Source organism: Ictalurus furcatus, chromosome 13 (assembly GCF_023375685.1).
Source record: "Ictalurus furcatus strain D&B chromosome 13, Billie_1.0, whole genome shotgun sequence".
Taxonomy (NCBI): domain Eukaryota; kingdom Metazoa; phylum Chordata; class Actinopteri; order Siluriformes; family Ictaluridae; genus Ictalurus; species Ictalurus furcatus.
The window spans coordinates 2,355,215-2,382,966 of record NC_071267.1 but is presented as its reverse complement, the minus strand read 5'-3'; the positions used below and the strand labels follow the sequence as shown (position 1 = coordinate 2,382,966).

The window sequence follows — 27,752 nt, the reverse complement described above, 5'->3', positions numbered from 1 at the left end:
GTTTGTATACCTTCATTTAGAAATGATGAATCCAGCAGGACATTTATGACGATTTCACACATTTATCAAAGTACGGTGAGCAGCTTTTTTATATATATTTATATATATATATATATATATATATATATATATATATATATATATATATATATATATATATATATATATATATATATAAATATTTTTTTAAAAAACAGGTTCGTCTGCCATTTCTGAAAATGCATTGGGAGTTTGTGGACGAGAGCATGCTGAAATGAAATTCGCATCAGGGTTGTGACTTGTTATAACTCGTTCTCTTTCAGATATGCGTTGGGAAAGCCGAGGAAACTGATGGCTTTTACAAGCTGACCAGCGGTAAGAAGAGAGGTCTCGTACCCTCAGGGTGTGTAGAGGAGATATGAACAACCTCCTCGACCTTACACGCGCACAGACACGCACATACAACGACGGCAGGGACACACTCTCACACACCAGCAAGCATCCCGGAATGGAAGCGCACCCGCTTTGCTCACTTCATCTTCAGACGGCTTTGCGAATGCAACGTAAAGGAAGACGTCTGCCCAGCTGAACCCTATTTCTAACTCCAGGCACACGTGACCACGGGAACAGTTTCGGTTCGGATGATGGCGCTGTAAACGTCTGCTGTGTGTGTGTGTGTGTGTGTGTGTGTGTGTGTGTGTGTGTGTGTGTGTGTGTTCACTCAAGCATTACAGTAGCATCACTGAGAGACAGGCACATATGCAGTACTTACCTGTCCCATCATTCACCCCTGAACGAAATGCGAGGGGCTTGTAGGAGACCCGTCACGGAAAAGCACTCTCTAAATAGCTGTATAAGGTGTTGGCTGGCTAAAGAATCGTTATCAAAGTAGTTTAGTTCAACTTTAGTGAAAAACGTCCCACTTTATATTGAAGTACCTGTGTACTAATACCTGTGTGTTTATTACCGAGTCTGTACACACTCTTACACATTGTGCAGAAATCATATGAACCACCTTTATACGTTTAAAAAAAAAAAAAAGGGTGTGTGTTAGGGATGTAGATACTCGAAGATGCTCTATAGAATACCTCGAGTTTTCACTGCTAGTTACGATCATGACTGGAGCGATGAAGCTGAGGTTGAGGAACTGTCAGAGCCGGTCACACCGTGACCCTGACGCTGCTGATATTTCTACACCTGGGATGGGGTTTTCCAGACATTTCCCAAGCCAGGTGTGAGATCTTTGGTCTCGGGTCTGCCCCAGGGTCTCTGTCGAGTAGGACGTGCCTGATACAGCTCGAGCAGAAGATAACCAGGCAGTACTCTTATAAGGTGCCCGAACCACCTCAAACGGTTCCCGGTGATTCCCAGGAGCAGCGGCTCAATTCCAGATTGCCGAGCTCCTCACCCGCACCCTGTCGGGGAGAGTAAGTCCAGCATCCCTGCGGAGGAACCTCGTTTCTGTGTCTGTGTGTACACTGACCCTTCCACAGCCGTATGCGGAAACACCCAGACAGACAGACAGACAGCTATTTTATTTCTGTGAGACAGTGCAAAATGAAAAAGGGGCTGAGGGACGTCAGGCTGAGGCAGTGATGCAGCTGCGGACTGAAAACACTCTAAATTTAGATTTCTGCACAGCATTAGCATTAGAGATGTTAATTTCATGTTAATAGCATGAACATGTTAATAAACGCGTTTAAATAGGTCACAGATGCTGATTCATCCACGAGGGGTGGAGAAAAGGACTACACTTTATCAGTATTACATCAGCCCACTCCACCCACTTCACTCAACCATCAGCTGCTCCGCCCACTTCACTCAGCCATCAGCTGCTCTGCCCACTTCACTCAGCCTTCTCCCAATTCCACCCACTTCACTCAGCCACCAGTTGCCCTGCCCACTTCACTCAGCCATCTCCCAGCCCCGCCCACTTCACTCAGCCACAAGTTGCCCCGTCCATTTCACTCAGCCATCTCCCAACCCCACCCACTTCACTCAGCCACCACTTTCCCCGCCCACTTCACTTAGCCATCTCTCAGCTCCGCCTACTTCACTCAGTCACTAGTTGCTCCAGCCACTTCCCTCAGCCACCAGTTGCTCCACCCAATTCACTTAGCCATCTGCCAGCTCCGCCCACATCACTCATCCATCACGAGGCCCCGCCCACTTCATCACTTTACTGTACCCTCCTGTCTTTATTTCTTTCCTTTCTGTATACTGTTGAATTGCTGTTTAACATAGACACAACGATTGGACCTTTTAATATGCTGAAAGGTCACACACATACACACACACACACACACAGTTTCTGTTGAGCTGTGCAGAAAATGAGACGCTTTGCAAGTCAAATATGAGATTGTGTTGAATTACAATATAATAAACCCCCTGTTATTATCGAGCAGCTTCCCATGGAGCAGTAAACCCAGGCTCACCTCTTCACACCGTCACACACTGTTCCTATAACACGCAGGGTTCTGAGAACACACACTGCAGCTATAAAACAGCTGACCAGCGCAATTCAGATTTGTTTTACACAGAACATCTGGCTGCTTAAAAAACCTCGACCACACAGAGAGACGCGGCACATCCTCACACACTGGTCCATAAATAACACGCTTATCTATTAAAAATTCATTTTAAAAAACATGTTTATGGATTTATAACCACGGCGCTCCTACACAGTGTGTCTCTCCCAGGAATAACCACTATTTATGGCCAGAGCACAGATCAGAACATCACAAGCATCTCTCACGGAGCAGAAGTCACATGTCTATCGTTATGACATCATCTCTATCTTCGTGTTGTGGTAATCTGCGTGTGAAAGAATTCCATTGTGTTCTGTCGATATGGCGAGCATGGTGTTTTTACATTGTTCTGATAAACTACTGAAATTCATCTTGTGTGTTTTGTTTACCCCCTCTCTCTCGACTTGAAAATACTGTCGCAGTTTCACTACAGCCTTTACAGCTGTTCCTTTTTAACAAGCATAAACGTGAAATGTGTGTTCGCCGAACCTTAATGAACCTTAATTAATCCTTTAATTAGCTTAAAAGTTCACTAGTCTTTTACTCAGACTCCACGTGGAAGTTCTTCCCTTTGTGCTCTTCAGTAATTCACCCGTGTGCCGTAGTGCCAAGAAGACGACCAAAGACGGAAGCTTGGTTTCCTTCCGTGGCTTTCTTTCCTTCAGCATCACTAAGGAACACGCACTCCGAGGCATGTGCTTTAACAAAAGAGTTGACAAGACAACAAGGCATCAATAAGCAAACTAATTAACATAAAACAGGTGGGCACAGTGAGGAAGAAACCATAACGAGACAGGAACTAAAAACAAATGCACGTGGACTTCAACAGAGGGTTTTTGGCTTTCAACAATACATCGACGATAAATACCCACACTGCCGTGTTTATATAATTAGAGATTATACCCCAGTACATAAAGGTCATAAATTTGCAGAGAAACTGGGCATTTCGAACAAAAAGTCCTAAAGATGCCAGAAAGTTACGGCTTTCCTTCTGACTTTTACACAGCACTGAGCCTGGAGACATGAGTATTGCTACATTACCGACGACCCCTGGCCTGAAACCACCATCACGGCCCCCACCTTCCACATGATCACTGATTGGCTTGTTATTGTTATCGCTATTTGTAGTTTACATCAACATTGTGCACTCCAGTCCAGTTGGTGGCAGTGATGCACAGTAAAGTTGTTTGCCAACCACCCATAAACATCTCCCGAAGAACAACTGGTCAGTCCGTTTGGTTCGTTCATTCTGGATGCGTGACGAAAAGTCCCGGGTTTACGAACGTTTAAGCAGGTGACATTTCAAAACTTCCGGCAGCAAATATGGTACGGCTCGCAATCGCTGCAGCAACCGTAACCCTTGGTTTGAATGTACAGATCAAAAAAAAAAACAGTTGTCCAGCGACGTACGGAGGGCGGAGTCAGCGTTCATACGTCTTCAGGCAATTTATGGCTTCGTGTGATCATTTCCAAGACGGAATGAGGAGAAGTCAAGGAGAAGTGTAGAGAGAATTCTGACTCTTCAGATAAACACTAAGGGGTTGAGTCATGAGTGAAATCATTCTGAGATCAATAACCCAGGAGCATTTATCAGGTGCATCTGGAAACATTGTATTCTTAAATATTTTCCTCTTCCTGTCACGATGGCAGTCAAGGTCAGAAGCAAGAACACGCAGAGGAAAGTCATCTTCAGCCTATTAAATTATTACTCAGGTTAATCATATTTTTTCCCCCATTTCCCTGAAGGAGGTCTGGCTTTTAAAGGAATACGCCAACGTTTTTTTGTTTTTTTTTCCAACCTGATCTCTAAGTTAAGGCATGTGTTTACTTAGAACAAGACGAAAATTTCCCTGTACTTAATGGGAACGTACTTCAGTCATGTATGTAAGCGTGATTATAGCGGAGGACCAAGCCACCTTTAGTGGAGTTTTTCGAGACCCAATAACACAACGAGTTACACAAGTAACCTCTTAAAGCTCCTCGGTATTCCCCGCTCTTCCCTTCTGGCCGATCTTGTCAACCCGAGTGACCTGGGCGGCCCTGGCTGTCCTCCACTCAGCGGCAGAAACACAGCTACATATGTAACCTTTTGTTGTACTTCCTGTTGTTCCAGACTGCCGGGGCAGTTTCTTTCATAATAGTGTTATCGTCACAGCAGTTCATAATGTGTCCTGATCGTGCAGCCTGGCAGACCATGGCATGCGTAAATAGTGCTAAGAGGGCTATTTATTGGCGATAAGAATCATGGCGCTCTCCATTGAGAATAAAAATCACCACAGCTATAGGCTAACTGGAATTTTGTGGACTGGGCTATGGGCCCCTGTAATTGTCACCACAGCACTAGTGACCTCACCAGAATGTAAGTAGAACATGTTTACTCCAAACACGCTCAGAGAACGCTTCAAGGAACTCTTCAGTGTATATAGACGAAGCTGTAAAATGTGTAGGTCCTGTTTTTGTTTTCTTCAAAGAATTTGTGGTGTGTGAATACCACCATACGCCATGCCGTGCCTTCATTACCATATAAACAAAAAGCTCTCTTTAAAACCTCTCTAATGATTCTTTAATCTATCTGGTGCGTGTGCGATTTTCCCAGAAGACAAACATTTAGAGCTCCGCTTTTACCTCCTTCAGCTTATATTGCTCATTATATATTTATTTCGTGAGGAAAAACATCTGTTCGTCTCTCGTCTCTAGGGAACTACAAGCGCCGAAATGTCACAAGCGGAATGGTTCTTTCTGTTCAAATGTCGAAACATCAGAGAAGAAATGAGAAAAGAAAGAAAAGCCGGTGCCCCCCCATCACCCTCCCCCCCCCCCCCCCCGCCTTTATTTTTTGTTCCGTCTCAGTTGTTAGGCTGGTTTCCACTGACTCCATGTGCATAAAGCATAAAAACAAATTCCTTTTTTAGACATTTCTGTCAGCAGCTCCAACCATCCGTTTTCTGTACCACTTATTTTATACAGGGTCGCGGCGATCCTGGAGCCTATCCCAGGGGACTTGGGGCATGAGGCGGGGGACACCCTGGATGGGGTGCCAATCCATACACACTCTCAGACCCATTCATGCACTACGGACAATATAGAGATGCCGATCGGCCTACGAAGCACGTCTTTGGACTGGGGGAGGAAACCCGTGAAGCATAGGGAGAAAGTGGAAACTCCACGCACACAGGGCGGAGGCGGTAATCGAACCCCCGACCCTGGAGGTGCGAGGTAGTCTTCTGTCTACAGACTATCCGGACCACACGTGAAATTAATCACAAACACTGTTTAATGTGCTGAAGAGTGACACTTAACCAACTGAGCTCGCGTATGTGGAAGACGGCAGATTGCTTATCCTCAAAAACCAAGCAGTTGGAAAAGTTGCCTCAGAAGAAGCTGGTCGGTCGTGGGACGGGTGAGCTAGCTGGTGGGCCGGTGTGAATTGGAGAAACACGGTCGGGCTAACAGACTGTTTCTATTTTTGGAAATACAACCAATTAAGTTTTGGTTAAAATATACCACAGGAAGGTACAAACAAACATATCAGTCCTCACATACATCTCTAGTTGAGATCAATTATAAGTCTTATGAATCTTTTGTATCAGACGTCCGATTTTTAGGCGAGCAAAGGTATAGGAACAGATGAGTCTTGAAGTGAATTAAAGAAAATAGCACTTAATATTTGCTTGCATTAAATGCACCAAGCCTGTGAATCTCTGACATCACCGAACTGCTGGTTTCTTCTTTTTGGGATGTTTTCCAGGCTTTTACCGCAGACTCTTTCAGTAGTTGTTTGTTTCGGGTGGTTTCTCCGTTCAGTCTCCTCTTCAGGAGGTGAAACGCTGATCAGTTTGGTGAAGGTCTGGTGATTGACTTGGTCAGTGTAAAACCTACCATTTCCCCCCTGATGAACTCCTGTGTTGAGGCGGCAGTGTGTTTTGAATCATTGTCTTGCTGCATGATGATGTTCCTCCCGATTAATTTGGATGCATTTCTCTGTAACTTGGCAGACAGAATGTTCCTCTAAACTTCTGAAATCATTTCACTGCTACCATCATGAGTTCCATCATCAATAAAGATTAGTGAGCCTGTTCCAGAAGCAGCCGTGCAAGCCCAAGCCATGACGCTACCTCCACCATGTTGCACAGATGAGCTTGTATGTTCTGGATCATGAGCAGATCCTTTCTTTCTCCACACTTTGGACTTCCCATCCCTTTGGTAGAGGTTCATCTTGGTTCCAGAACTTTTGTTTTCCTTGGCCAACCCATTCGCAATGGTGTTCAGATGAATTATACACTGAAGTGATGTAGCTGTCCGAGCCAGAATTCACTCATCATGCTGACGTTCATCTTGGATTTTTGTCCCCCCAGTTTTTTCTCAGGTTCCTGAGGGGCATAGTGGTACGGTTCATAAAAATAAAAATAAAAAAAAACAAAGAAAAGCTGTTCTGGTTTAATCCGAGCCCACTTTCGGTTTAAATCCAGATACAGATATGTGGCGCATTAAAACAGATCCAGATCCAGATAGAACGGCACTGTGTTACTTCACACAGATACAAATCACCAGCTTTACGCCGTTGGGATCTTCTGTGCTTGACATAATGAAAAGTTCAGCTTTACAACTGCAGTGCTTTGAAATATCTCAATAACAGCTCGTGTGCAGTAGACGTAGCCCTGTTACTCATCGATTCTCTCAAATAAATATGCTGTGGCGAATGGCTGTTTGTCATTTTCTTTTTTGATTTCCTCACAAGCCTCTTGTCCTTCACGACATGACGTGGTCTTATCCCCTCTTCACCTCCTGCTGCTTTCCATTAAAGGTAAATCTTATCCTAGAGGAGTACAGGAGGAAGTGACAGGCTCTGAGCTTGACACGTCTCATTGCAGTCAGCTCCGTATGAATTTTTTATTTAGATGGAGATGCAGCAGTAAAAATGGCACGCGCTGAAACACTGGAGAGAAAATACGAGCTTGGCTACACGCAGTGTTCTGAAGATTTATTTATAATCCTCATAAGAAACACACATTAGAGGAAACTCGTTATGTCAAAGCGTATGTTTCAAATCTTTATTATTTAAAATATTTATTTTAAAAGGACTAAAATACTTAAAGATAAACATATAATATTCCATTTCCCATGGAAAAAGTCATCCGGTCTGGCTTAAACAGCTTCAGATAATAGTATCAGACAAATGAGTAACCTAAATCTATTGGAACGGCAAGGCCAGTTCATCCATTTTTTTTTTTTTTTTTTTTTTGCTGTAAGCTGAAGACATTTGGGTTTGAGGTCAAAAGACGGATATAAGATGAGAGCTGAGGATTTCCGCTGGAAATTAGCAGACAAAATGTTCCTCTAAACTTGTGAATTCATTCTGCTGCTACCATCATGAGTTCCATCATCGATAAAGATTAGTGAGAATGTTCCAGAAGCAGCCATGCAGGTCCAAGCCATGACACTACCTCCACCATGTTTCACAGAGGAGCTCGTATGTTTTGGAGCCTTTCTTTCTCAACGCTTTGGTCTTTCCATCATTTTCGTAGAGGTTCATCTCAGTTCCAGAACGTTTGTGGATCGTCTCTGTGTTTCTCTGTGAATTCCAATCTGACTTTCTGATTCTTACTGCTGATGAGTGGTTTGCATCTTGTGGTACCGCCTCTATATACAAGTCTTCTTCGAACGGTGGTTTGTGATACCTTGGAGGTTGTTGAGGATATCACTGACTCTGACTTTGTTTTCCTTGGAATTCCTTCCATTTGGTGTCTGGTTGTGTAGTACACCGGTGGTTTCTTTCTTTTTCAGGACTGTCTAAATTGTTGTATCGGCTACGCCCGATGTTTGCGCGATGCCTCCGATTGATTTTCCATCTTCTCTCAGCTTCAAAACGGCTTGCTTTTCTCCTACAGACAGCTCTCTGAGCTTCATGTTGGCTTATCCTTTTTATTTAAAAAAAAATGCAGTCTTCGGGCACACGGTGGCTTAGTGGTTAGCACGTTCGCCTCACACCTCCAGGGTCGGGGGTTCGATTCCCACCGTGGCCCTGTGTGAGTGGAGTTTGCATGTTCTCCCCGTGCTGCGGGGGTTTCCTCCGGGTACTCCGGTTTCCTCCCCCAGTCCAAAGACATGCATGGTAGGCTGATTGGCGTGTCCAAAGTGTCCGTAGTGTATGAATGGGTGTGTGAGTGTGTATGTGATTGTGCCCTGTGATGGATTGGCACCCTGTCCAGGGTGTACCCCGCCTCGTGCCCCATGCTCCCTGGGATAGGCTCCAGGTTCCCCCGTGACCCTGAAGAGAATAAGCAGTATAGAAGATGGATGGATGGAAAATTCAGTCTTCACAGGTGAAACCAAGGCTAAAACCAAGAGTAGATGTTCAGAGCTATTTATTGTTTAAACAATCAATCTAACAAAGAAACACCTGTCAGTCGCATGTTCCAATATTTTTTGCTCACCTACAAATTGGGTGTTCTGATACAAAATGCGCTATGTTCTATGTCATTTAACACGTCTACATGTCAATACGAGGAGCTGAAAATCTAAACTCTCTTCTCATATTCATCTTTTGATCTCAAACCCGACTGTCTTCAGTCTACAGCAAGAATCAAATGAATTTAGCCTTGCTGTTCCAATAGTTTCGGAGAGGACTGTATATAAATCAATGAGTAAAAATGTCAGGTAGAAGTCGCACTGGCGAAGCAAGTGAAGGTTTAATGAAATAAAATAAACTCAAGCCTAAATGCTAAAGTTCAACAAAGTGCATTCATCGGGGGGGATTTTGACATCTTTTAGCTTATTTTTAAAGGTTATTATGCTAATGATCTCAAAGTGCAGGTGTTTCCAGAACCCCGCTGCGCGTGCAGCTCAGGAATATAAGATCACAGGTGCATGGTGTTAAATCTGTAGGGCAGCGGAGTGAAATGCTACGCCTACGTACTTCAATACGCCTCACAGCACTACTCAGTACTTTCTGTGCCATTTATCCTACACAGGGTCGTCGGGAGAATGGGGGCTATCTCAGGGAAATCGGGGCACGAGGCAGGGCACATTCGTACACCCGTTCACACACCGCAGACAATTTGGGAATGCCAGTCAGAAAACAAAACATGTCTTTGGACTTGGGAGGAAACCGCTGAAGCATTGGGAGAACATGCAAGCTCCGTGCACACAGGGCGGAGGCAGGAGTCTAACCCCCACCTCTGGAGGTGCGAGGCAACACTGCTGACCACTAAGCGACATCGCCCACTGAGCCACAATAAAAAATGTGCTTGAGCATGGACTTACGCTGTAGTCCATCAAGGTTTTGTGTGTTCTGAGCTGCTTTTCTGCTTAACACGGTTGCAAAGAGTGGTTATTCGAAACCACTCCTCCTTTGAGCTCTCTCTCATCAAGAAGGTGTTTCTGCCTACAGAACTGCCTCTCTCGATGTTTTTTACCCCATACCATTCTGTATAAACTCGAGAGATTTTTGGTGTGTGAAAATCGCAGGATCTCGGCTGATTCTTAGCAAACAAATACACAGAGATCACATTTATCTCCCCATTCTGACGTTTGATGTTGAACATTAACCAAAAGCTCTTGACTCATATCTGCATGATTTTATGCACCGCACTGCTGCTCCATAATGACCAATCGGATAAGTGTATGTATTGGCACCCTGTCCAGGGTGTACCCCGCCTTGTACCCCTTGCTCCCTGGGATAGGCTCCAGGTTCCCCGTGACCCTGAAAAGGATAAACGGTATAGAAGATGGATGGATGTATAAGTGTATGTCAGGTAAGATTTATTTCTTCGTTTATTTTAACTTGAAAAGCAGTAACGAGACAGGGTTCGGGTCCGGATCGGGGGCTCGAGTTACGTAAATGAGGTACTCGAGCAAAAGTTGGAAAGGAAATGCAAAGCAGTTTTATTTGTTTTGTTTTTAATTCAGCAAAAATAGCGGCGTATTCCCCTCTGGTTAATGTTTCAGTAATGTCCGCTCACCAATGTTTACTATGCTATTAATGACATCCCCAGGAGACACACACACACTGAAGACCACTATAATTCCCACAGGAAATTTAGGTTTTATGTGCTCAGTGCTTTTCAGTAAAGCAAACAGACTCCTGTCTCGCTGCTGTTTCGGGGAAAGAAAAAAAAAAAGTCAAGGTCAGTTAGTTTTCTAAAGGGACATTTAGCATCTGTGACGAAGATGACACAAATTTGCATCTTTATTACACAGTTAATAGTCTGAGCGCTCTAGCACCAAGACTGTAATTACTGTCACCAAATCATCACAGCACTGAAACACAACCGAAATAAAAGCGTTAATATCCCAGGCGTCTTTTAAAAGCAGACAGGATTGTCCATAAAAGTACAATAAAAAAGTAAAAATATTCCAAATGCTTCCAAACACTACGAATAACGCTGTATTTTACGGTGACATTTCTTTGTGAAGCTGCGTCTCTGTACTCGAGTCCGCACCGATTCTAATAACTGTTCGATCGCAGAGGCACGTTTGGGACACAGCCTTTATATATTTGGGGGTTTATTTTTCAGCCCTTAGAAGAGATTCGAAAGACTCCCGTGGGTTTAGGCGACTCCTCCGACGCTCACCTCTTTTCATTCGGCTGAACCGTGAGTTCTTTCTGCAGTGAATGAAGTTAATTAGCCAGGGAAAAGTGTTATAAAAGCTCGGTCTAGTGACTCAGCAGTGATTCAGCGTCTGCGTGGAGAAATGAACCTCACATACATGCAAACATTTAAGGTTTAGATATAATCAGGCGAATTAGACAAACTCGTCTTTTCGGGTCCTGCGGCGAGTCTGGAGACTATCCGAGGGGACTCGGATACACCCTGGGGCACATTAGAGCACAATCACACACACAACAGACAATTTGGAAATGCCTATGGGCGTACAGCGCATGTCTTTGGCCTGGGGGAGGAAACCAGAGAACGCAGAGGAAACCCCTGCAGCACATGGCGATGGTGGGATTCGAACCCCCCAACCCCGGCAAACGCGCTAATCACAAAAAAAATTAATTAAAAAGCACAACACGAGCAACACAATGAAGGTCTTGCTTTTCAGTGTAGCATGTAATCATGATGTAAAATAAAAAATATGAAACAATCAATAATCTCTAATGGTGCGTAATGGAATTTAATGCCTTTTGGGTCCTCTGCAGTTGCAGTTTAATGGAAGGTGTTATTCCTAATGGTTCCTGAAGACTTATCGCTCAGGTAACAAACAGTTTATTTTATGTCTCTCTAAACAAAAGAAAAAAAACAACAGTACACTGTTGATAAAATTATCAGTTCTGTGAGCCATCTAGTGGCCATACAATGTAACTACAGATTAAATTAAAACCCCAGATTAATATTAAATAAAACCATGTCACCAACATTTTTCTTAACACCTACAGTCAGCAGTGTGTGCGTACTTCTGTCTTGGGATTGTAACTACTCTAAATGGTCTTGCTGTTTTTAGACGAAACAGGATAGAACGTGTTCGAAGCTCAATTTTACACGCTTGTATTTGTAACATTAGAAAGCCTGAAGGGGGAAAAAAAACCCACTCATGTAACAATGACTTTTTATGCTTTACATTTCTAAATCATGATGTAACAAACTAAGCCAGTGTTATATTTCTAAAGAAGTGTGAATAAGAATGAACTTTCACTTAATCCGTGATATTCCACAAATGTTATGTTCAAACGTTTTAGGTATTTATTTATTTTAAAGTGGTCATTCCTGAGTGCCTGACATGTTGAGTAATAATAATAGAACAGCTAGTTTAGGTATTAACAGCGCGTGCTGTCTTTTTGACAAGCATCCCCTAGAACCATCACACTACAGCTAGTGCACTACTAATACCCGATTCGAGACGTAGCCGCGTTTCTCCATCGACACAGTGGTGTTTGGGAGAAAAGCCCCACATCACGAATCTGGGTTTGGATTCAGCACACAAAGAAAAGACACTGAAGCGTTTTCACTTTTGTGGGTGGTTTATTAGAATAAACGACAGATGGAGGTTTATTTCTTGCCCTCCTCCTCCTTGGACAGGTTCTTGATGATCTCTTCCTTCTTGGCCTGCAGTCGCTCTTCACGGCGTTTCCGTGCCTCGCGGGTCTTTGAGCGACGAGCCTCGGCCTGGTCACTGCGCACAGACGAGAAAAAACCTTAGTGGCTGTTCAAATACATTTCCTAAGACGTGATTTTTGTCCTCCAGGGAGGAGGAGCGGCTCGTCTCGCGCCTTACCGCGGATAGCTGGACCTAGTGTTTCAGTGTGAACTCTAAAATGTGCTACAGTAACTCAGTCTGACTCGGTCCCTGCTGGAAATCAGACATGAACAGACGCGAGATAGGCTCTGAGACTAGCTCGTAGAACTTTCGAATAAGACTGCAGGGAATAGTCCGAGTGGTCATCGAACACATCCATCAAACTGCGTGAAAGTGGTTCTCACTGTTCTGAATGACGAGACTATGTATGAAGAATCAGAATGCTGACAAAAAAAGGTATGGCACTGCTTCTCTCTTAATATACAGCTTACTGATACACAAGCTGGACTCCTTCTGCCACGAGAAAACGCTAAAACTCCTTTAAATCCCCGTTTAAAGGGGATTGAAAATCTGCATACGAGTCCATTAGTTGAACGCTTGCTATACTGGTACCTGATCCTGTACTTCAACCTGGACAGTTTAAGATCAGTGCTGAAACAGCGTGAAGGTTTAGTAGTAGTGAACTACAGGTTTCGGTATCGAGATTTCATGATGGGTTGTGTGGTGCGACTTACGAGAGGAGCTTCTTGCGGGCTCGGTCTGCCTTCAGCTTGTGGATGTGCTCCATGAGGATGCGCTTGTTCTTGAACACGTTACCTTTGGCCCTCAGGTACAGGCTGTGGTACCTGCACACAGGTGAGACATTCACACAGCGTTAATTAAAGTGCATCTTCAGCTTTAGTGACCTGTAAGACATGCTGGGCTTTCTTCCTCTTAGCAAGAACGACTAATCGATAAGTAATCAACAACGAATGTCATGAAGGATTAGTCAGGGCTGTGACGTCACTGTGGATACCCCCCCCCCACTGTATATTAAGCAACCTCGCAAGTGTATTAACGTGGCTTGTCCTTTCAGATGCTTAATGTGTTCCAGACATCAGAGCAGAAATCACATCTTCACATTTTTATATCCTTATCTCTAAAATGTTAGAAGTCCTTCGCGCCAGTGTTTTCATTTTACATAGAGGTTCGTCCTTACAGCGAGCGAGTCTCAGTTAAACGCCACTGAATGAGCGCAATCAAACAGCGCACAACTGACTAAAATAAATTTCTGCTCAAATATGATGTTTGATGCTATGTTTAGAAACAAAAGTAATTATGTTTATGAGAGCACTAAGTAATGGGGTTATAACACGTAATTGTTATATATATATAATAAAAAAATGTAATAAGTGTCATAGGCTTACAGAATAAAGCAACATGCTACTGTGTTCAAACGAGTGAACGTGTGTGTTCTTGCAGGACATTCAACCTCTTAGTGTGTACTTTCGTTTTTCTTTTTTACCATTTTTAATTTAGTGATTAAACATCTGCTTTAAAGCTCGTGAACAATTAGTTGTCTTTCCCCCAAAGTTAATATTTTTTTTAATCCTTTGCACAACGTATAACAGCCCACATAGATCCATTTAATACCTTTTTCACAGCCTTCAGTGTTTGAAGGACAACACTGGGCATAACGGGAACACACGTTTTTATTTATTTTCATTAATTAGCCTTCTAATCCGACTAATCGATTAATCGAAGGAATAACGATTATAACCGATCATCAAAATAATCATTAAAGCCCTAATATAATATCAACATGCCAGTTTTACGACACATTAAGGTTTTTCAGACAAACGCCTACAATAAAACTATAAACTAAACCTTAACCCTAAATAAAAGATCGTAGACGCATGTAAACCCTGCAGAAGGGAACAACTCCAAAGCTGTATGTCCAAGTAAGCCGGATACTGGGCCGTACATGTGCCTGTCGATCTTCTTGGACTCCCTGTAGCGACGCAGCAAGCGGCGCAGGATTCGCATCCGGCGCATCCAGCAAAGCTTCTCGGGCATACGAGCATTCGCCGTACCCTTTCTCTTACCTGCGGAGGGAGAGACAGACATGACGAAACGTTATCGCCGCCATCGCGTTATCACCGAAGACGACACTGAAAGGCAGGATCTTTCAAAGGCACGTACCGATGCCCATGTGGCGACCCTTGCGGCGAGCCAGCGTGTTTTTGCGGCATCGGGCGCGAGAGTGCACAGTGACGGGCTTCTTGATGATGAGACCATCCTTCACCAGTTTCCTGATTGCCTGACCTGCAACACACACACGAAAGGTACATATGAAGCCTTTCGCACAAAATACCGACTGATCTCGGGCAATTAAAGTTCAAAAGAACTAGCTTAGAACTTACGAGAGTTGGCGTTGGCAATCTCATTGGTTTCGTTTGGATCGAGCCAGACCTTCTTTTTGCCACAGCGCAAGACGCTGGAGGCCAAGCGCTTCTGGAGCCTGAGCATGCTGAATAAATACACACACATCATAGGAATGAACTACATAGAGTTCATAATGCATAATACTTAGACTATAAAGTGTTGCTAAGTGTTTATTAGGAACACACACACGACCCGAGCAGAACATATAACAGGTTTGCTGTATATTTATGCTAATTCTGACGTACATGATTAAAGGAATAAGTAACACACACACGACATAGAATTAAGTCTTAATAAGTGGGATTTTTCTGAAGTGAAGTACAGTGAGTGTTTGGTCTGTAAACTTTCTTCGCGCTGGACTAAACCGGCTAACCGTCAGACTGCTAGCTAGCTAGCAAGCTAAGAGAAGCTAACGTGGCTAGCTGAAAAATTAAAAGACGTCAACGTTTAAAAAGTCGACGCTGTGGAAATTTATCACGTTAAAAACTTCACTTAAACCACAAAACCCGCTCCACGCCGCTATTTCCGACCCGAAGGTCAACACAAATTCGCCTCAGAAAACGCTTTCCTCTGACAGGAGCCAAAAAAAAAAAAAAGCCATTAGTTGGTGAGCAGCGCGAGCCATGATACGACTCGAGGCCTGCCTGCATGCGCGCGCACACACGAATCTGTTTTTTTTTCCCTTAAAACATTTTCCCATTCACAACTATTAACCGCTTAAAGTCGGATTCAGTCCACATTACGCAGAACATTCATATTTTACAATAACTTCTCAAGTAAGGTGAGGTTTTAAACATATTTATTGGTATTTTCAGCCGGAGCTGGACGTAAGTCGTTACCTCATGGCTGCAGATCTTAGAGAGAAAGGAAGGAGCATGGGGTCCGGAGCCTACCATTATATCAGACGGGCGCACTCTGGAAACATCGAACTGGACAGAAAATCATGTAGAAAGATCTAAAAGTGTAAAATAGTTTTCTAGTGTTATTGTTTTAAATGGTTATGATTATAAGTGTGGTCCCTGTTATGTATAATAAACCGTAATATTGTTCATTTTAAAGCGTAAAGAATGAGCGTACCCCCTATGTTCGGTAACAGTGGTACGTTCCAAAAATATAAAGTCTCGCGAGAGGACCGATGAGGAGAGTGCTAGCAATCGCCACAAGGAGGCGCTTTGTGCCGGCGTTCCAGTAAAATAAATAAATAAATAAATAAATAAATAAATAAATATTATATAATAATATATATTAAATAATATGTGTAAAATAAAAGATGAATAGATAAAAACAACGGTTTTTGTGTTATTGTAACAATTCATTACTTTCTATCAATTCTATCAATGACTACGTTTACACGGACAGCAGTAATCTAATTACTGACAATATTCTGATTAAGGTATTTACATGAGTTGCTTTTAGAATATTCCTTTCATGTTCCCGTTATCGATTAACGGCACACGTCATTACGTCCCCACGCCACGCCGTCCGATGTTCCCTCCAGAATTTCACGTATCGACATACAGTTGGTCTTCGTTATGGTACCGTATACAGTTTTGGGTGTTTCATATTTTAATTTTATGAAAGCTTCAAGTGCAGTTAGTTATTTGTCATGCTGTACGTGCAAATAGACGACTGCTTGAAGCCGTGGGCTGTGTCCGAAACCTCGTACTTACCTGCTATATATTAGCTGAAATACGTGTAATTCGTAAGTACACAGTTTCGGACGCAGCCGTGCGCTCTTGTTTGCCGTCAAACGGTTGAGCACTGCCGTGTGTGTATGTGTCCTGTGTCCAAAATGTGGTGAAAACTCTCACACGACGTTAATAGTGTGATTAAGGTGTGTACATGTCTGTAATGCACTTCGATAATGCGACTAAAACAGGAATACTCCATACGTCTTAATTCCATTTGTGTTTACTTCGAGTATGACTTTAGTCGGATTAAGGTCATCAGAAATTGCTGCTTACATGGTAGTTTCTTAATCAGAGTATTAATATCAGGTTAATCGGATTAATATCGGATTATTGTTGTCCATGTAAACGTACTGATTGTTGTGATGTATATAGGTTTTATTATTTTTAAAGGAACAATTTACCCCAATTGAAGAAGGTAACAAGGAGGAGTATGCTGTTACTAAATCTCAGCCTGATTTCCAGACTACATTCATATAAAATGACAGTTATACAACCCCAAATTTCCCCTTAGGGATCAATAAAATACATCCATCCAATCCATCCATCTATCTACAGTCCCTGCTGAAAGTATTTCAACGGCAAGGACAATTTTCTTTTCTATACACTGAAGACATTTGGCTTTAGGATCGAAAGATGAATATGAGATGACAGATCAGAATTTCAGCTTTCATTCCCTGATATTTATATCTAGATGTGTTAAACAACTTAGAACATGGCACCTTTTGTTTAGACCAACCCGTTTTTCAAATCGTGTATCGTCCCAACCGCTCAACAGATGATGCCATCGCCACCACCCTACAGTAAATCCTGCCCTCACCCACCTGGACAAAAAGGACACCTACGTTGGAATGCTGTTCATAGACTTCAGCTCAGCGTTCAACACAATCATTCCTCAGCACCTGTTTGGAAAGCTGAATCTAATGGGCCTGAACACCTCCATCTACAACTGGATCCTGGACTTCCTGACTGGGAGACCTCAGTCTGAGGTCCACCATGCTGAGCACGGGGGCTCCTCAGGGCTGTGTGCTCAGTCCATTGCTGTTCACTCTGCTGACTCACGACTGCGCAGCAACGCACGACTCCAATCACATCATCAAGTTCGCCAATGACACGGCCGTGGTGGATCTCATCAGCAAGAACGACGAGTCAGCATACAGAGAGGAGGTGCGGTGGCTAAAGGACTGGTGCAGAGCCAACAACCTGTCTCTGAACGTGGACAAAACAAAAGAGATGGTAGCTGACTTCAAGAGAGCACGGCGCGACCACTCGCCACTGGACAGCTCCTCCGTGGAGATCGTCAAGAGCACCAAATTCCTTGGTGTTCACCTGGCAGAGAACCTCACCTGGTCCCTCAACACCAGCTCCATAACCAAGAAAGCCCAGCAGCGCCTCTACTTTCTGCAAAGCCTGAAAAAAGACCATCTTCCACCCCTCATCCTCACCACGCTCTACAGACAAACCATTGAGAGCATCCTGAGCAGCTGCATCACTGTCTGGTGCGGAAATCGCACCTTATCAGATCGTAAGACCTTCAGTGGATAGTGAGGACAGCTGAGAAGATCATTGGGGTCTCTCTTCCCTCCATCGTAGACATTTAGACCACACGCTGCATCCGCAAAGCCACCAGCATTGTGGATAACCCCACACACCCCTCACACACACACTCTTCACCCTCCTGCTGTCTGGAAAAAGGTACCGAAGCGTTGCACGTGGATGGTCAATTGCAGGATCTTGATTTTGTGGTCAGTAAACCATTTTTGTGTTGATTTTGATATATGTTTTGGATCATTGTCCTGCTGGAAGACCTGGTAGAGGCAATCAGGTTTTCATTTAATATTTGTTGATATTTGATAGAGTCCATGATGCCAGGGTTCCTAACAAAATTTCCAGGTCCTCTGGCAGAAAAACAGCCCCAAAACATTAAAGAGCCACCACCTAGTCACTCAGGTGTACTAAAGAAATGTAAAATATCAATGGGAATATACGTCAAATATATTTTTCTCATACGAATTCATAGGGGTGCCAATAATTGTTGCATACCTATATTTAACAGATTTTTTTATAAACCTGTGTTGTGTTCATTATTGTTTGATATCCATGAGAGCAGAGTATTTTTTGAACAAAAGATCAAAAGATTAAACAATAAAACCATTTTTCACAGCTTTCTTTGCTCATATTTACCAAGGGTGCCAATAATAGTGGAGGGCACTGTACACCTTCAATATAGTTGAGGTACTTCTTTAGGAACTCGGCAGTGCACTGGATTCAGATGACAGTTTCCACCTGAGAGCACCAGGTGCTTTAATGTTGCCCGAAATTGAAAAGACCGCAACCCTGACCAGGCAGTAACTAAGGATGAGTGAATGAACGAAGACTGTAAATACATGGCGCAAGCACAGCACATTCATGTTCAGGGCCTTTCTTTGTCCTGTGAGCTTCGTATCTGATCACTTGCTTGAACCTGCATAAAATTGTTGGCAGATTGCTGTGGAGTAAGAGGAATAAAACACGTTGGGATGTGCAGTTATAAGGAAAATAATCAGCTTTATTATTAACGGTTAACGGTAACTCAGCTTCATCACACTATGTTTATTGTTTATTTATTTAAAACCGGTCAGAACTGTCACAGAGACGGCAATACCTCCGTTTCTCCGAGTTTCCTCCCCTGATAACGTGTCTGCTATTAACATTAAAGAGGTCGTATGATGATTTTAAAATTTTGTTTATTGGGTGTAATAGAATAGGTTAACATGCTTTAATGTTTAAAAAAAAATAATAATAATTTTTCACAAACTGTACATTATCACAGTAACTCTATTCCTAGTCGCTCTGATTTGAGTTCTGGATTCTCCAAAGCCCCTCCTTCCAAAAATCCCAGAGTGCTCTGATTGGCCAAAAACTTCAAGCGTGTATCAGAACTGTAACGCCCCTTAATCACGTAATCGAGCTTTGGCATCTAAGGAACTCCGATACGACGTTATAATGATTTTGTTTGTCTTCTTCACTTTAACAACGTCATGTCCTGAAGCGATGACATAAAATACAGTTTTAAAAGATTTTTATTAATTAAAAATGTAATAAATTACAGTGGCTTTAAGCCACAATATATTTCAAGTTGTGACGCAGACCTTTGCGGAAATGATATCTGGACCTCAATCGAGGTGTTTTAGGCAGGTCTGGAGCAGTGTTCTCTGTTATAGTTAGTTAGTTAGGTACAAAGCTTTGTAACTTTGCAGATCTTATACATGCACAAAGATATATTACACACCTTAAAAAAAAAAAAAAGCATCATATGACCCCTTTAATAATAATTGTGCGAGTATGGATCTACTGATGAATGCACAGTCTGAGCTCATTGTTTATATCACAGTTTAACGGTATTATTCAATCGTTTAAAAACACACACGATCCGGCTGTGAAAACAAAAGGAAAAATTTATTACGAAATCATTGTACATACTTGAACATATATATATATATATATAATTTAAAAGAAAACTCAAAAAGAATTTTTTTAAAAATCAACTTGCCTAAATTTTTGTCTTTCTTAGAAAGACTTTCAGAAAATGTTGGCATTTCTCACATTGTGGTTATAATCTGAAAAGCAGTGTGGCCGTGAAGAAAACCAGCATGCGAGTAAAAAAAACAAACTCCGGATCGTATGGTTCTCCGAATGTCCAAACAAACTCTCTTAAACTAAATTACTGCCCAGACTCTGAGCCACGTGAGTCTGTTGGTGTTTTTTGTAATTGCTCGAGTGGCTGAAACGTTTCCCGCACGTGCTGCAGGCGTACGGTTTCTCTCCCGTGTGGTAGCGCTGATGGATCTTCAGGTACCCCGACTGGCTGAAGCGTTTCCCGCACAGTGTACACAGGTACGGCTTCTCGCCGGTGTGCACGCGCTTGTGCTTCTTAAAGTCGCCGGCGTGGCTAAAGGTGCGGCCGCAGAGCGCGCAGCAGAAGCGCTTCTCCGCCAGCCGCACCCGGAAGCTGCACCCGCTCCTCCGGTATGATAAACCGTTTAACGGTTGGTCACCGTCTAATACGGCGCCGATCTGCTCCATGTCCTCGGTCATGAGTCTCTGTAAAGAGCCGTCGAACTGCGCAAACGGGACGACGGCGGTGCGGGACGGCGTGCTCTGCGCAGTCATGTGCTCCGTCCGGTAAGCGTAAGTCTGCGAAGCGTAACTGGGATACGCCTCGTTTTCCGTTTCGGTTTTGATCACACTCGGGGTGAAATCTGTAGCGGCGCAGTTCGTTCGCTCAGGCGACTGCGCGTTACAGGAAACGTAGTCTGGCGCTGAAACCTCGGCTCGGACACCGAACAGCGAAGGGACTTTTGGATCGGAGGCTTCAAAGCGAGGCTGGGACGAGGACGAATGCGCGACCTGAGAAACCGCAGGACCGGGTTTCAGTCTGTCTCGGTCACTCCCTGTCTCCCGCTTGAGCTCATCTTCCTTCTGAGCGACACCGCTTGATAACGAATCCGAGTCGGTCGGTCTCGCTACGTCCTCCGCACCTGTAAAAAAACAAACAAAAAAACAACACAGCCACAGTTACACCGCACCGCTCGCTAACATGTGTAGGATGTTTCTGTCAACGATTCTCACCAGAGTGTCTGTTGGACATGAGCTCCTGCAACCTTCGCCTCAGTCTCTCGTTCTCCCGCTGTGTCCGAGCCGTCTTCTCCTGGTACTCGGACACCGTCTCCCTCACGGCCTCCAGCACCTCCTGCACCGCCGCCGTCAGCAGCTTACTGACCCGAGCGTTCAGACGCTCCACCTTCGACATGGCCGAAGCTAAATAAATTCACACCGCGGTAACAGTAATGTCCCGGTTTCACACAAATACCGCTGATGACGTCACACTATCAGCGACGGAATCGAATCGGACCCAGAATTAAAGGCTTCACTTTCCCGAGTCGTGCTGTTTAGTAAAGTACACTGAAACGTCAGGATTTTAACATTAATCTCCTCACATATAATAACACAGAAAACGAAGCACAAGTAAACTCAAGAAAAAGAGCTCTCTCAAAGAGTCGGTTATCGTTACAAGCTAAACTAGCTAGCTAGCGTTGTGTGGCTAAATTGATATCGAGTTCACCACGAAGCTAGCTTGGCTAAACAAAAATAATAAATAGTTGAAAATTATTTTCAGCTTCTCACGACAAACATTTAACTCTTTTTAATTATTATTCTGGGATTAAATATATATATATCTAAACGTGTACTTTTAGCCAAAAAAAAAATCATTTACTGCGAGCTAAAACCATCTCCGGCTAAAGTCAACAGACCGCGGCCGAATCCTAAAGCGCTCCGCTTTTAATATGTAGTGTACTACTGAGGGTGCAGAAGCCATGATTCATTCACAGCGATAGTGCGCGTGCCTGAGGAGTAGATTGCCATTTAGGATACGGCCTCTCGCCGGTCGCCTTGAACGGGACAACGCTGCTCCTAAACCGGGACGGGTTGCCAAATTGTTCCCAAAAAAAAAAAACATCTGTTTAAAATCCGACTCAGGGTTGCCAGTGCGTATGTAATAACTCCACTCCCTAAATTATTTAATTCGTTTCATATAACCGCGAGTTCTGGAGTGTTTTATTTTTTTTAACGGTTTCTAATTATATTTAATGTTTAAGAACATCCATGAGACGTGTTAGTTCATGTTAGCGCTGTGTCCTAACAAAAAAAAACATCACTACATCAACGATTATATGTATTTCTTTGTTAAACATGTTTTTTTAAATTGTTTTTTTCTTCTTCTTTTATTATGTGTATTAATATACACCTGTCGTTCATGTAACAGCCAGAATTACCGTCATCTAATGACTGATTTAAGTCGTGTTTGTTGTGTATCATGTTTTAAAAAGCGGAAATAAAAGACAGAACGGGTGAACACAATTCGATCTTTAGTCGTCGACAGCTTCATCAACAAATGATGTACACGGGTTAACGCGATCATCACAAAAAAAAAAGGGATGATCATTTACAGAGTTTAAAAAAAAATAACAACCCAGCAACATTAGAAAGCACTGCACCATTCTCGACATGTAATAATATAATATAATACAGAATCTCTTAAAAAAAAAAACACACACAGTAAATGAAAGATGAAAACGTACGAAAATTTACGAAAATTTTCAGAACGTTTGCAGCAATAAACACGACGCGTTGTCTCGTTACGGCTCACTCTCTAGAGAAGCTTCGTCGAAGAGCGTGATCAGGTTTTTGGGCTCGAAGCTGCGCTCGGAGTGTTTTGCGGAACTCGAGCGGATCGGACTGAGACGGGGCGAGCGCGCGTGTGAGGTGTCTGAGGGGGTGTGTGCGGGCGTCGAAGTGCTTCCCACTGAGAATCTGGCCTGGAGTCTGTTGAGACAGAAAGAAACACATTTATGTGTGTTTATACATCGTGTACACGGTTACCGTCCAAAAAAAAAGGTGTTCTACCTGTGTGCGAATGAAGAAGGGGAGTGTTCTAACACCAGCGGTCCTGGTACAAACACCGGGTCGTCGCTGGCCGAGTCGGAGAGCGCGCTGCTGCGCTGCAGGGCGCTTAGGTCGCCGTCGACGTCCCAGGGTTCCCGAGGAGGTGTATGGGGTGCCGGGGGGTCATGGCGAGAGATCAGGGGAAGATTTAGAGTCGAGAGCAGGCCGAAGAGTGCACAGAAGAGGGACTGAAAGGACGCAGAGAGACAGGAAGAGGAGGGGAAAAAAAAAACCCACACATTATACATCATAGTGATAAAATAAAGATTGACGGTTAATTAAATATAGCGTTTAACAGCGTCCTGATGGTTCACCTGGCCGAGGGCGAGTACACACAGCCAGCTCTCTCGGAGATGGAGGCGTAGTCGGCGTCTCCACCCCCGTTTGCGGACAGAAGGCAGAGACAGGAGCTGCTCTGCTGTCGCTCTGTCTCTGGGATCTGGAACTAACATCAGCCTGATTACATGCTGCAGCTCCAGGGACAGGGCTAAACACACACACACAGAAACACATACACACGCACTCCTTTGTTAACATTTGACACATTAACTCTAACAGAACCGAGCTACCAGAATAAATACAAATTGATATGAAATATCAATCTGAGCGATTTCTAAAAGAGATCATCACGTACAAAACAGACGAACCGTTAGTGAATTCTGACGGTAAAAGTCCCTTTCTGAGCTGCTGCCACCCCTCGCCTCCTTTAGGAACCTCTATACTACACGCCAGCTCCAGGATGGACACGCCCAGGCTGATGGGGAAATAAACAGATTAGCACAATAAATAAATAAATAAATAAACAAACAAACATGTAACAGCAGCTTTGCATACATTTAGTATGTAACTGTATGATATGAAAATATTTAGCCGCGGACCTGTTAGCCAATCAGGATTGAGGGTTTCCCATAGCACCGGTATAAACGCATAGTATAAAGAATTTTATATTATATTATATTTTCTTATATTCTAATTTTTATTGTCTCATGAGTTGACCTGAAGATGTCTGCCGCAGCTCCGTAGTCTCCCCTGAGCAGTTCAGGAGCCATGTAGCGCGGATCTCCTTCCTGTGCATCGTGTTTCTCCTTCGTCCCTCGCGCCGCCACTCGCTCGTTTTCCGTCCCTCGCTCCAGCTCCAGCAGCAGACCGAAGTCCCCTAGTTTGAGTCGGCCGGAGCGGGTGAGGAACACGTTGGCCGGTTTGAGGTCGAGATGGGCGAACCCTTGCGAGTGTAGGTGACCCAGAGCGAACAGCAGGTCGCACAGGTAATCCCATGCATGCTGCTCACCTACAGAGGAACGCACAAAGAAATGCGGATAACGATAACGAGGTTTTATATAGCACTATAACGCATGGAAGCGCGCGGCGGCTGACCTGCGGTCGCGGGCTGCGTTTCGGCGTGCAGCAGCAGACTCGTGCAGCAGAGCTCAGTCTGGATGTAGAGCCGCTCGGCCTCCTCCCAGGCGGCGTAGAAGCCCAGCACGTGAGGATGAGGACGGAGACGCTCGTGATTCAGAGCCTCGCGAACGCAGCACGCTCGCTCCGCGTCGCTGCGGAAACGCTGCGCCGAACGCTTCACTGCATACTCGCGCCCGTCCACAACACTCCGCACCTGAAGCACAAATAGACACCAACGGTGACCCACTGGCCCAGGTTACTTCTTTAGGTATGCAGTAAAATTATAATTAAAAGAGAGGGAAAATAAGAGAAAGATGGAAGAACACAACTGTCACCTTGTAAACCTCTCCGAATGAACCGTGCCCGACAAGGCCGAGGTTGACGAAGCACTGGTTGAAGAAGGACTGCAGCTTGGACGGGTCGTAGATGGAAAGCGGTGGCGGGTTTTCGATCAGAGCCTGAGACAGAGGCGCCCAATGGGACCGGCGCTGAGGGAAGACCCGGCTCAGGGGGGGGCAGCCTTTGGACGGAGGCCGAGGAGGGAGCAGGTGAGAGGGGGAGGTGGACGATGAGGAGCGAGAGGACGAGGAGAACAGGAGATGACGCTTCTTCAGGGAGAAAGACTGCTCGGCGTGGGAGAAGTGGACAGGAAGAGGGAGCGGGGTGCCCACGGTTTCACTTTCCTCACCCACAGCCATGGATCTGAAATAACACAAAAGGATTATATTTATTAGTTCAATGGTGTGTGTGTGTGTGTGTTTGGGGGGTGGGGGGAAACCATAGAAATAAAATTACCACCTTGAATATTAGTTTGCTTTGATCTTGAGGACACCTTGGGGGGGGGGATAAAAATTTTTTTTTAAAATTAAGCTTATTAATTAATTCAGTTTGTTTTTATTATTTGTAGCTACAGTGAGACCAGGTCACGTGACTGGGATGCTACGCGCGAGGCCAGGTCACGTGACTGTGACGCTCCAAACGACTCAAACGTTAAATACAGTCAAGTGACTTTACAGACAGCTTCTATTTCATTTCTTAACATTATAACTTCGTATAAATATTTAAACACATTTTAAATAAAGGCCTTACCACAACACCTGGAGAACACACTATAAGTAGTTATGGTTAGCCACAGCAGCTAGCTAGCTAGCTAACTCAGCGCCGCTTCAGACTTCTCACAGCTGTTTGTCAACAACATTGTACACAACTCTTCAGACAAACCTCTCATTCTGACAAACAAATATCGTTATTAGTCATTCATAACACTTTATTTAGTAAGTTATTAACGACATGTGGACGCCTCTTAGTTTAGCTTAGCTAAACTCCCTCCGTTTATGTCTCTCCCTGCCCTCGCGCCGCAAACAAGTTTCAAAATTCATTACCACGCGCCAAAACAGGTGATGACGCAAGCAGTTGCGAGGCGGAGAGTCGAAATGAAATACGGAGTTGCCAGATTGGTGAATTTAACACTTTTTGGGTGTTTAATATACCCACAGATTGGGTATATTTGCTCTCGTTAAAAAAAAGACGTAGGATGTGAGATATCATCTTGTTTAAAATGTATCTGTTTTTTAAAAACATTATTTATAATAATTTATTTTATAACCATTTGGAAATGAAATGTTATGCTGAATTATGCGCGTTTGTAAACAAGGCATCCAAACTGGCAACTCTGGCAACCACAACAGAATGAGTGAATCTTTCCTTCATCAGAAAAAAACAAATTAATGTTAAGGTTTTTTTAATAACTCTTGTGGAAGTATTGATTTCAGACACTTTAAACGATTAAAATCTGCTTTCTGTGACTATAAGCTGTTTTGTAGTCTATTTCACTGACTTACTCACTATGTCTGTACACAGAGCCCACCCACAGACTAGCTGGCTGAAGAAATCAGATCTCTTGTCTCATTCACAAAGTAAATGTGAAGAACAAACACTGTGACAGATAAGATGGCTTTTAGCTAGCAATGATTAGCTGAACACTAGCTAGGGTTGAGAGCAGACGATTATGGGAAATGTGGTGTATGGGAGGCCAATATTCCGGCTTACAGCTCATAGAAATCAAAAATCCAGTATCTCAAAATATAACAATAAAAAATTTATAATACAGGAATGTCGCATTCCTAGTGTCAAGCCAGTCCTAAACCAGAGATAATGTCAGAAGCATCTTACCTGGGCTAAGGAGAAAAAGAACTGGACCGCTGCTCAGTTCTCTTTTCAGATGAAAGTAAATTTTGCATTTCATTTGGAAATCAAGGTCCCAGAGTCTGGAGGAAGAGTGGAGAGGCACAGAATCCAAGTTGCTTGAAGTCCAGTGTGAAGTTTCCACAGTCAGTGATGATTTGAGGTGCCATGGCATCTGCTGGTGTTGGTCTACTGTGTTTTCTCAAGTCAAGAGTCGATGCAGCATCTACCAGGAGATTTTAGAGCACTTCATGCTTCCATCTGCTGACAAGCTTTATGGATGTGCTGATCTCCTTTTCCAGCAGGACTTGGCACCTGCACGCAGTGCCAAAACTTCTAGTAACTGGTTTGCACGTTTCTAACTTCAATAGCATTTGAAGGGAATGATGTATAGTCATGAGGCCAACTGTACAGTGTTCATCTAGGTGTCAGGTATGAAGCACGCCTTTTATATTTCTGATATTTATTAAAATAAACTATTAAATCATATGTAAATATTGCCACATATTTCACTACCGAATGGGCCCATACACAAAATATACCATAAATTAAAGCTCAATATATATATATATATAAATTATTTAATTAATAGGACATGTACTTTTTGAAGAAAACCATTCAATTCAGTACGGGTCATTTTGACCGCCTTTATGCATTCGTGAAGGTTTTTTTGTTTCATGCATTGTAGGGTTAAATATCAAAAATCTAAAAGGTGTGCGTCATACCTAACACCTAGATGAACACTTTACAGATGGTTTTGTGACTTTACATCATTCCCTTCAACTGCTATTGAGCTTTAAATTATGTCTATTTTGTGTATGAGCCCATTCTGTAGTGACATATCTAATTTACATATGATTTAATAGCTTATTTTAATAAATATCAGAAATCTAAGAGGTGTGCATCATACCTGACACCTAGATGAACACTTTACAGTTGTTTATATGACTGTAAGTCATTCCCTTCAAATACTATTGAAGTTAGAATTGTGTTTAACAATGTCGTATGTAACTTTAGAGACGGTCCCTTAATTTCCGCATATCTGCGA

The 27,752-nt window shown here is 43.5% G+C and overlaps 4 protein-coding genes across 9 annotated transcripts in view; 1 reads left to right on the top strand and 3 right to left on the bottom strand.

Moving 5' to 3' along the window:
• LOC128617060 (SH3 and cysteine-rich domain-containing protein 2-like) overlaps positions 1 to 991 on the top strand; it is a 29,749-nt gene extending 28,758 nt beyond the window's left edge. For 2 of the 3 annotated variants that reach the window (XM_053640033.1, XM_053640032.1), the window contains one exon: positions 303 to 991. In XM_053640033.1, the coding sequence (XP_053496008.1) occupies positions 303 to 401 (99 nt within the window). In that variant the 3' untranslated portion in view covers positions 402 to 991. The remainder of the gene's footprint in view (positions 1 to 302) is intronic. The other variant, XM_053640034.1, reaches the window with a different exon arrangement.
• An 11,458-nt stretch (positions 992 to 12,449) lies between these two features.
• On the bottom strand, positions 12,450 to 15,831 carry LOC128617394 (60S ribosomal protein L19). The gene is made up of 6 exons (XM_053640490.1): positions 15,788 to 15,831; positions 14,927 to 15,033; positions 14,706 to 14,828; positions 14,488 to 14,608; positions 13,259 to 13,369; positions 12,450 to 12,620 (listed from the first exon to the last, which is right to left on the bottom strand). The coding sequence occupies exons 1-6, from the start codon at positions 15,823 to 15,825 to the stop codon at positions 12,497 to 12,499; spliced, it is 624 nt and encodes a 207-aa protein (XP_053496465.1). The 5' UTR covers positions 15,826 to 15,831; the 3' UTR covers positions 12,450 to 12,496.
• Positions 15,832 to 18,864: 3,033 nt separating this feature from the next.
• On the bottom strand, positions 18,865 to 22,367 carry LOC128617135 (zinc finger protein 205-like). The gene is made up of 2 exons (XM_053640144.1): positions 21,248 to 22,367; positions 18,865 to 21,156 (listed from the first exon to the last, which is right to left on the bottom strand). The coding sequence occupies exons 1-2, from the start codon at positions 21,426 to 21,428 to the stop codon at positions 20,330 to 20,332; spliced, it is 1,008 nt and encodes a 335-aa protein (XP_053496119.1). The 5' UTR covers positions 21,429 to 22,367; the 3' UTR covers positions 18,865 to 20,329.
• Positions 22,368 to 22,528: 161 nt separating this feature from the next.
• Positions 22,529 to 27,742, bottom strand: pkmyt1 (protein kinase, membrane associated tyrosine/threonine 1). 4 transcript variants are annotated; one of them, XM_053640142.1, is made up of 10 exons: positions 26,693 to 27,596; positions 25,610 to 25,749; positions 25,319 to 25,352; positions 24,856 to 25,222; positions 24,497 to 24,734; positions 24,119 to 24,410; positions 23,770 to 23,876; positions 23,437 to 23,609; positions 23,084 to 23,310; positions 22,529 to 23,002 (listed from the first exon to the last, which is right to left on the bottom strand). In XM_053640142.1, the coding sequence occupies exons 4-10, from the start codon at positions 25,216 to 25,218 to the stop codon at positions 22,816 to 22,818; spliced, it is 1,587 nt and encodes a 528-aa protein (XP_053496117.1). In that variant the 5' UTR covers positions 25,219 to 25,222; positions 25,319 to 25,352; positions 25,610 to 25,749; positions 26,693 to 27,596; the 3' UTR covers positions 22,529 to 22,815. The 4 variants fall into 4 exon arrangements, with proteins under 4 accessions (XP_053496117.1, XP_053496115.1, XP_053496116.1 ...); XM_053640140.1 differs by lacking the exons at positions 25,319 to 25,352; positions 25,610 to 25,749 and adding an exon at positions 27,615 to 27,742 and having other exon boundaries at positions 26,693 to 27,019; XM_053640141.1 differs by lacking the exon at positions 25,319 to 25,352.
• Between the last annotated feature and the right edge of the window lie 10 nt (positions 27,743 to 27,752).